The sequence below is a fragment of the Suricata suricatta genome, chromosome 9 (assembly GCF_006229205.1).
Source record: "Suricata suricatta isolate VVHF042 chromosome 9, meerkat_22Aug2017_6uvM2_HiC, whole genome shotgun sequence".
NCBI classification, from domain to species: Eukaryota; Metazoa; Chordata; class Mammalia; order Carnivora; family Herpestidae; genus Suricata; species Suricata suricatta.
The window spans coordinates 12,259,276-12,269,241 of NC_043708.1; the positions used below are offsets into that span (position 1 = coordinate 12,259,276).

General features: G+C 52.9%; 1 protein-coding gene across 4 annotated transcripts in view; it reads left to right on the forward strand.

The window, feature by feature from the left end:
• Nucleotides 1–1,654: 1,654 nt before the first annotated feature.
• The window catches only part of TTC7B (tetratricopeptide repeat domain 7B), a 223,343-nt gene continuing 215,031 nt past the window's right edge, over nucleotides 1,655–9,966 (forward strand). For 3 of the 4 annotated variants that reach the window (XM_029950403.1, XM_029950404.1, XM_029950406.1), the window contains exons 1-2: nucleotides 1,655–1,804; nucleotides 7,849–8,017. In XM_029950403.1, the coding sequence (XP_029806263.1) occupies nucleotides 1,655–1,804; nucleotides 7,849–8,017 (319 nt within the window). The remainder of the gene's footprint in view (nucleotides 1,805–7,848; nucleotides 8,018–9,966) is intronic. The other variant, XM_029950405.1, reaches the window with a different exon arrangement.

The window sequence follows — 9,966 nt, forward strand, 5'->3', positions numbered from 1 at the left end:
GCCGTGTTGGTTTAGAGCAGCCACAGTCTGTTCTGTAACCGTCATTTTTGTCGGCACCTAGTGTCCTGTGTGTAAATGCGTGGACCCTCACTGTCAGGCCTTTGCCCGCACATCCTCCACCCCTGAGTCCCGAGTTTCTTTATTGGCTGGATTTCATTCTCAAGAGTGGCCCCTTGTCGCTGTGTCCGTGCTTCACTGTCTTCGGTTCAGGACACAGCAGTGGGTCTGGCCCGATCCTCCCCCTCATCTTGTAGGTGAATTTCTTTTTCTTCTTGGACGGCTAAAGAATTCTTGTGTTCAGTCTACTTGACTCAGCCCTGATTTGGTTGCTCAGCTCATGCTCGGACCCTCTCTAAGATACTATTTTAGGCTTCTCGGTACACAGACAGAGGCACTGCTGAGAACTTTAGGTTTGGCAGATCTGGGTCACTGACCAGGGGACATTGGAAGGCTCACATACCAGGTCGCAGCCTTCAGTGGACCTACCACTCAGAACCTCAGTGGGTCCTCTGTCATTCTTTTTTGTTTGTTTGTTTTGTTTTGTTTTTTGAGGTAATTTTATATTACCTAAATAATCGGCAAATCTTTTCTCCTTTCTGGGACTGGAATGTTAAAACTAAAGTCCATTTTGGCCCTAAACTATGGTGGGAGTCCTTGCCACTCTGCACGCCGGTGGTAACCACAGTCATGGATTTGAGCTATGTCTTTCCAGACCTGTTACGTCGCTCTTAAAATTGCGTCTGGTCCCACGGCAGCAGAAATACGTCATGTGCAGGCTGGTGTGTGAATTGTTCTGGGTTTATTCAGAACATCTCGATGTGTGGATTCCAAAGCTACTTCTGGAGTGAGCTCTTCATTCGAATTAAGAAGCCAGCATGGATGCTAACAAAATTACAGCGATAAGTAGTGTGCTCTTGGGGGTAAAACCTGCATCTAGACATTCCCAGGTGTCAGTGTCTGTGCAGTTTCTACTTTCAGGCAGAATCAGACAGACTACATAAACTCAGGTCATTTTGACACAAACTCATTTTAAGAATCTGACTGTAGAAGACATTCTGCCCGTATAAGGCCATAGAACACAAAAGAGCTCCGAGACTTCACTGCATCGCTCTTGGAAAATACGTAGTATTGTTTTTATAAAGATCATGCTAAAAAATATCGTAAGACAACTTTGTGTTTTCCTACTGGCTTTGAGCTCTCTCTGTTAACATACATCAAGTCTTTCTAGATTCAATCAATGTGTGACAAAAGAATGAGCTACCACCTGTCTGAGTACAAACTCTAGAACATTCTTCTTTTTTAATGTTTGTTTTTGAGAGAGAGAACGTCACGGAGGGGCAAGGAGGGGGGCAGACAGGATCTGAAGCAGGCTCTGTGATGATAGCGGCGAGCCCGATGTGGGGCTCAAGCCCATGAACCACGAGATCGTGACCTGAGCCGAAGTCGGACGCTCAGCCGACCGAGCCACGCAGGTGTCCCTGGAACATTCTTATTAATGAACAGAATTCACCATACGATGGTGCCTCCTTGGACTCCACCTAAGGTTATGAGGTTCCAGAAGGGCCTCCTGGGGGCATGGTGCAAGGGTGTGGTGGTCCTGAAGTCCTGGGGGCGGCTTCCCACTCAGCTTCTCGCTCTGTTTGCTGTAGATGACATGGCCGAGCTCCTCCTGGGGGAGGCGAAGCTGGAGCAGTACCTGAAGGAACACCCCCTGCGGCAGGGGGCTAGCCCCCGAGGCCCCAGGCCCCAGCTGACCGAGGTCCGCAAGCATCTGACCGCCGCCCTGGACCGGGGCAACCTGAAGGTACTGTGGGTCTCTGGGAGGCAGGGGGGTGGAGGGGTGACGCTTGGCCCGCCCCCATCTGGGCAGTGAGCAGTGACGAGGAGCCGGGAAGGTGGAGAGCACATCTGCACACTGCCAAGGCCACTGCATGATTGCTGTGCCAGTCCCGCTGTGCAGGGGCTTGTGGCTCCTTAGGGCCTCTCTGGTGAGTCTTCGATGACACATTATCCTGAAGCATCTTCCCCAGGCGCTTGGAATAAAGCTGCCGACGCGGCCCAGAGCTCCACCTGACGCCTTGGCCCCTGTAGGGAAGAGAGGGGTTAATCAGGAGTGCCTTTAACCGCACAGTTCCTGCCTGAGATCCATATGTCCCGAGCCACTGTGGCCCAGAACTGTGTGGGGCTCCCACTGGTGACCGCAGGCCTGGTGCCTTGGTGTGGGAGGGAGCCAGGACGGGCACTGCCCTCTGTCTGAGCAGTGGCCTGCGCCGCACGGCGCAGGAAACCTTAAGTGTTACCCTTCTTATCCACCCACCCCGTCTTCTGGTCTCTGCTCCCAGCTTGCCCTCTCCCTCTCACCACAGTCCATCCTTGCTTCCTCTGAATCTCCTTTCAGCTGGATTTCGCTACCCCTCCTCCCTCCCCACCCGTTAGCTCGCTTACTGGGCTCTGTGTGCTCCCTAGCCCCGAGGGCTGGCTCTTACCGGACCTGCAGGCCACTCGCTGCCTGCACCCGGCCCGTTCCCGTCAGCGTCTCTCGCCGTCGGGCCGCCCTCACCATTATCACAGCTCCGGAACTCTTCCATCATCCCAGTGAAACTGCCCGTTACCCTCTAACTCTCCGTTCCCCCCTCTCCCCGCCCCCGGCAGCCCTCATTCTGCTTTCTGTCTCTATGATTTCCACGGCTCCAGGTCCCTCATAGAAGCAAAATTGTATAGTATTTATTTTTTTTATGACTCACTTATTTTATTAATATTAAGTCCTCAAGGTTCATCCATGTCGTAGCATGTATCAGAATTTCCTTCCCTTTTAAGGCGGAATAATACTGCACTGGATGTCTGTGCTGCCTTGTGTTTATCTGTCCATCCATCCATCCGTGGGCACTGAGGTTGCTTCTACCTTTCAGTAGTTTGAATAATGCTGCTCTGAATGTGGATTTACAAATCGCTCTTCAAGATCTTGCTTTCAATTCTTTTGGGCATCTACCCAGAAGTGGATTGCTGAATCATATGCTAATTCTGTGTTTAATTTCTTGAGGAACCTCCATACTGTTTTCCCCAGCAGCTGCACTATTTTGCATTTTACATTCTCACCAACACTGAGTTCCAATTTCACAGCATCCTTGCCAGAGTCTTCTATTTCTGTGTGTGTGTGTGTGTGTGTTTAGTTTTTGGATAGTAGCCATCCTAATAGTTTTGAGGTGGTATCTCATTATGGTTTTGATTTGTATTTCCCTAATGATCAGTGATGTTGAGCAGCCTTTCCTATTGGCCATCTGTATGCCTTTGGAGAAATATCTATTCGAGCGCTTTGTCTGGGTTTTATTCAGGTTGGGTTTTTGTTGTTGTTGTTGAGCTGTCTCTTTCCTTTTAAAATGGATGATTTCTCTTTCCCTTTTCTTCACTGCCCATCTCAGAATCCTCCGGGACTTAATCTCCTGTTTGTGTACATTACCCCTCCCCCAAGAAACCATGTTCTCTGCCATGTTTTCCTCGACTTCACTTTCTGTGTCTGTTTTGGAACTTGTGCCTATTCCCAAATTGCTGTGTGACCCCAAGAAAATCACATCCCTCTCTGGGGCTTCGTTTCTCTTGGTTTGAAAGGAGTGGGCTGTTGGGAGGGGGGAGCTTGGGCCCTTCCAGCTCCAATATATTCCAGGCCCGCGAGCTTTCATTCTGGGATGTCCTTCCTCCCTGTGACCTGATCACCTCCTTGGCCCCTGAGCAGTCGAGGGCTTGGGCAACATTCGAACACGTGAGCGTCAGTGTTCATCAGTTAGGTGGCTGCAGGCTTCTGGAAACCCTGGCAGAAAGCCTCCTTTCAAAATGGCCTTTGTGTATGTCTGTCTCCACTGGAGAAAGGAAGTTCAGTTTACTGAGCCCCTGGTGCCGCACGTGGGCCTTGAAAACCACACCTTCTGTCTTTCCCTGTTGCTTTCCAGGGGCCGTGACGCCCATTTCTTCAAAGTCAGCCCCTGATTCTGGTAGGTCTCCGTCAGTGAGAAGGGGTGGATGACAGTGGACATGAGGGGCCACGCTTCACAGTGACAGCCGTCAGGTCTAAGCACTGCTTCAAGAGGCGTGAGGATGTGGCTGTGTGTTAGGGGAGAAAGGCTGACGATCACGCGCCAGGCCTGCTGGTTTCTTCCCCCCCTTCCAGACCCCTAAGTTCATGGTGAAAAACTGACCTTTTATGTTACCAGGTGTGGATGGGTTTTGCTCACCACCCTCTACAACCCAGTGTAGTGGTAAGAACACGGAGTTTCAAGTTAGATTTCCCGAGTTTGTGTGCCAGGTCTAGATTTATAAACTGTGCGACTTGGCAAAGTTACTTAACCTGTCTGAGCCTCACGCTTCTCATAGTTAGCTCAGGGTTGTTTTGAGGCGCGGGTGTGGAAGTTCCTTCACAACGACGCAGCACTGGGGAGTCCTGTGGTTTGTTGCTGTTCTACTCATTCTACCTGGAGAAGTGTTCTCCTCCTGCCATTTTGTAGCTTCCTCTACCCTGTACAGAATGTTCTAGTCGCACAGCTTTCATATGGGAAACTTCCTCTCTTCTTTTTAAAAAAAAAATTTTTTTTAACATTTATTTATTTTTTGAGAGACAGAGACCTAGTATGACTGGGGGAGGGACAGAGAGAGAGGGAGACACAGAATCTGAAGCAGGCTCCAGGCTCCGAGCTGTCAGCACAGAGCCCGATGCGGGGCTCGAACTCATGAACTGTGAGATCATGACCTGAGCTGACGTCGGACACGTAACCAAGTGAGCCACCCAGCGCCCTGCTCTCTTCTTGACCTCAAGTTGGTCTCCTGGTTGGGAGCTCGCTAAAGCCCAGTGTAGACAAGGTGCCCACAAAACACCCGTGGGCTGAGGCAGGAAGGCAGCGCTGCGGCGTGGCGGGAAGAGCCTGGCCTGGGAGTCAGGAGCCCTGCTTATGGTTTGAATCAAGAGAACTGTGTTCATCAAGGGCAAGGCCGCACGGACACGTGGGGGAGCCGCCCTCCGTCCGCCTGCGGCCCGTTGTGCTCTCCCGGCAGGGCTCCCCTCGTGGGGTCACACGGAGCCTTTCCACTTGTCATTCTCTCCAGGCTCCTGCATCTTTTCCATCTGGCCTCTTAGTGTACTTCTCTTTAAAAAAAAAAAACAAAACATGTTTTTTCAAGGATTTGGAAATCTTTTTCTGTTGGTAAAAAATATATAACCCAAACTTTAGCATTGTAACCACAGTTAAGTGTACAGTTTCGTCCATCTCCAGAAACTTCATTGTCCCGGGATGAGGCAGGGATGAGGCGCTGAGCCTCTTAGGCCCCAGCGTCCGCTGCCCCTCCCCCTTGCTTGTAAGCCAGTGGTCCCGGTGCCCGAGGGCTTGGGGTAGGAAGGAAGACACAGCCCAGTCTGCCAGGAAGCCGTGCCTCCAGGTGGAGAACCCTGCGGTGGGTGCTTTCTTCATCGCTCTTTTTCTTTTCTTAAGTCTGTTTTGATTTCTGTTTGCAGATGTAATTCTAATTTCTTGCGTTGGTGCCTCTCTCTCTCTCTCACTCTCTATCTTCCCTCCCTTCCCCTCCCCTCAAAACTCTTTTATTCTCAGTGTGCCTGGGGGGCTCAGTTGATTAAACGTCTGACTTCGGCTCAAGTCATGATCTCACAGTTCATGAGTTCAAGCCCCGCGTCAGGCTCTGTGCTGACAGCTCAGAGCCTGGAGCCTGCTTCGGATTCTGGGTCTCCCTCTCTCTCTGCCCCTACCCTGCTTGTGCTCTGTCTCTGTCTCTCAAAAATAAACAAATTAAAAAACAAAACCAAACAAAAAACTCTCTTGTTCCCTTCAGGGCACCATGCTGGGTCAGTCAGTCAGTAGAACATGCCACTCTTGATCACAGAGTTGTGAGTTCTAGCCCCACTTTGGACGTGGAGCCTACTTAAATAATCATTAAATTAAAAAGAAAACCCTTGTGTTCCTTCATTTCCTTTGCCCATTTTATCATCTCTCCAGTGCTGTCTGAGGCCCCCCACTCCCTCTCAAGAAATATCTTATGATTTCACTTCTGTGTGGAATCTAAAAAACAAAACAAATGAGTAAACAGATAAATAGCAGAAAGAGACCCATAAATACTGAGAGCAAACAGGTGCCAGAGGGGAGGGAGAGATGGGCAGAATGGGGGGAGGGGAGCGGGGGACGCAGGCTCCCAGTTATGGATGGAGGACGTCATGGGGAGACAAGGCACAGCATAGGGGACACGTCGATGGCATCCGAGCAGCGTTGTATGGTGACAGATGGTAGAGACATTCGGGGTGAGTGCAGCGTAGCTCAAGCAGTGGTCCGATCGCTATGCTGCAAGCCTAGAACGCATGTAACATTGTGTGCCGACTATACTCAGAAAAAAGAAAGAAAGGAGGAGCTGGAGGCTGACCACCCTGGCAGACAGCCGCTCGCCTGCTCCGGCGGGTGACCTGGGCATTGCCCACCGCCTCCCGGCTGTAGGGTGTGGGACAGTGCAGGTTCCTGGCGTGCTCCCAAGCGCTAGCAGGCTGGCCTCGCATTGCTCGGGTTCCAGCGGGAAGGCCTGGGCGAGGGTGATGCACCTGCTTCCCTAGCGAGATGGCCGGAAGGAGGGCGGGGGATGAGACTGGCGGTGTGGACTGGGGACGTGAACCCCTCCCGCCTGGAGATGAGGGAGCCCATCAGACGACTGTTGGAGCTTGCAGCCTCCGTGGAGGGGCCGGGGGGCCAGGGCTCAGTCACTTTAACAAGTAGAATTGGCTCAGTGGGAGAAGTTTGCCGCTGGAAAGAAAAGTCCCGGTTTTTGCACCTATTTATTTATTATTATTTTTAAATGTTTGTTTGTTTATTTTGGGGGAGAGAGATGAGAGAGAGAGAGAACGCATGGGCCCGCACAGGGGTAGGGCAGAGAGAGAGGGAGAGAGAGAATCCTAAGCAGGCCCCACACTGTCAGCACAGAGCCTGACATAGGGCTCCATCCCATGAACTGTGGGATCATGACCGGAGCTGAAATCAAGAGTCGGACGCTTAACTGACTGAGGCGCCCAGGTGCCCTGCTCCAAGGTAGAAAGCCTCTCTCCCGGAGTCGTCTGGTTACAGTCTGTGCCTCGCCCCCGTGTGACGGGCAGGACCCACTCGGATGCCTGTTTTGAGACAGGTGCTTCTATGTTTTTGTTCCTAAAGTGTCCCTTCCATTCTGGGCCCGCACAGCCGAGCACAGGGGCCAGACGGGAGCCTCAGTGTTCTGGTTACTTTTATTTTGTTTTACAGCAGCTTTATTGAAATGTAATTCATGTGTCGTATAATTTACCCATTTAAAATGTACAATTCAGTGGTTTTTTTTTTTATATATTCAGGGACTCATGCAATCACTGCCCTTATTTTCATCACCCCCAAAATAAAGCTGCCACCCTTCCACCCACCAGCCCTAGGCGAACGGTAACCTGCCTCCTGCCTCTGTAGGCTTGACCATGCAGGCCGTTTCATATAAATGGAAGTCATAATCAGGCAGCCGTTTGTGATGGGCGTTTTCACTTGCCGCCAGGTTCCTGAGGTTCATCCGTGTTGTGGCGTGGGTCAGTACGTCCTCACTCTGGCCGAGTCATCTTCCACCCTGAGGCTAGCCCGCGTCTTCCTTATCCATGTTGATGGCCACATAGTTGATGGCCATTTGGGTGGTTCCCACTTCGGGGCCATGGCGAACACCCTGTGGTGCAAGTGCGCATTCTGTGTGGAGAGCCCCAAGGGTTTGCAGCAGCAGGCACCCCCCCCCCCTCCCCGCACCCCGGGAGCCTCACTCAGAGCATCATCGGAAAACGATTCTCTGTCTCTCTCCTTTTCCTTCTAGTCAGAGTTCCTACAAGAATCCAATCTGATCATGGCCAAGTTGAATTATGTGGAAGGAGATTATAAGGAGGCTCTCAACATCTATGCCCGGGCGGGCCTCGATGAGCTGCCGCTGACCGCCGTCCCCCCTTACAGGCTGCGCATGGTTGCGGAAGCCTACGCCACCAAAGGTGAGCCCGCGCCTTCCCTCCCTGGAGGCTGTCCCCCCGGGGCCATGCCACCCTGCCAGGAACCCTGCCCAGTCCCCAGCAAGGCCTCGGGGCTGAGCCTACCATGCCCGGTGCCTAGTTCAGGTCTGGCTGCACGCTGTTTCCCCAGGGCCTCTGTCTGTGGTGCACACTGAAACAAGGAAAGGGCAAATCTGTCACGTGGGCCGGTAACTAATTGGCGAGGAAGGCAGGGGTTTGTGGTGATGGCGTACGGCACACACGGGGAGGCTGGACAGATGGCCAGGTGGCCGTGCGGCTGACCCGTTTGACTCATTAGTGCTGCCTCTGGGCGAATTAAGGCTGATTGTCCCTGCGTCTGGCAGTCCCTGGCCCGGTCAGCTGGCCGGTGTTCAGCTGTGTGCCCAGAGGCTGCGGGGGTGGAAGCCAGCGTAGATCACCCCGGTTGCCAGGAAGGAGTTTGCATCCGAACCTACAAGAATGCAGGCTCAGGGAGAGAAAAAGGCCAGAGGCAGGATGCACACATTATTTGACCTTCCCAAGCTGCTGCTTCCTCATCTGTGAAATGGGTGTAACCAAATTTGCTTCCCAGATTTATTGTATGGAAGGCACTGACCACAGTACCTGACCTATTAAATGCTTATTAAACAATATTTTAAGATACCCGTCCCAAACAAGCCAGCGCATGGTAAAGGTTGGGCACGGCCTACAGCCTTTTAGAGACAACAGAGGTCACGCAGTGCGCACCAGGAAAGCTTCCTGGAGGAGGAGGGACACTTTGAATTCGAAAGGCCATGGTAGGAAAGGGACCATTTGAAGCTGCTCCTCTCCCTCCTGCCACCTACTGTCCAAACCATGCACGTGATGCACTGTGGCTGCCACAGGGGCCACCAGAGCGGCAGCGAGCCGGTCACGTGTGTGCAGCTGCCTGTCTCACGGGTTGTCCTATGCAATGTTGAACAAAGCCCCAGCTCAAGGCATACTCACGAGCTTTTGACAGGGGTGACATAGTCACAGGGCCCCTGGGGAGCCTCACGTGTGCCGGGTTCATCTAATTAATTCTCTACACATCCCTGCCGGCCTGGAAGACGCTGCTTTGAGGCTGTTTGAGGGGGTCCTGAGGGCGTCTGGCTGAGCCCCGGGCGGTGCTGGCATCAGTGCCGCACAGATGCCCCCTTCTTTGTGGTGCGCACTGCGTCACCTCATGTCACCTCACGTGGCGTAGGCCTGTGGGAGGCTGTGCATGATTCGGGGCAAGAACGATGGTCTCCAGTGAGAGCAGGGCCTCGTCTGGCAGTTTCCAGCCCCCGGGACTGGTGGATTTAGCCAGGACTGTTTGCTAGTCGGGGTGGGTGATGGCTCTGGGGCCTGCTTGGCGGTGGCAGCTCAGGTCCTCGGAGTGGCTCTAAGATGGACGGGTGGGGCACACCATCCACAGGGGGCACTGCCAGCACGGTCTCGTGGCTGCCGGTGGCCAAGGAGGACAGGAGACTTGGGCCCTGAGTTGCCCTGGGTGACATGTGGTGAGCAGCAGGCCCCTAGCCGTTGTGCCGTGGCACTTGGCTCTCTTTATTTTTTTATTTGTTTAATGTTTTATTTTATTTTTGAGAGAGAGACAGTGTGAGCAGGGGAGGGTCAGAGAGAGAGAGAGACACAGAATCTGAAGCAGGCTCCAGGCTCTGAGCTGTCAGCACAGAGCGTGACGCGGGGCTTGAACCCACGAACCGTGAGAACTGTTAACTGTTGCTTAACCGACGGAGCCACCCAGGCGACCCTGAAGCCCTTAGCTCTTGAGACACGCTGCTCAGCTCACAGGAGACCTGGCCCTGGCTAGCTTCTGACTTCCATGGGCACGTTCAGTGTCACACGTGTACGGGAGAGGGAAGGGTCACTATTGCCGGCGAGGCCCCAGTCCCAAGAGCCCGCGACAGCCAGGCGAGAGGCAGCATTGA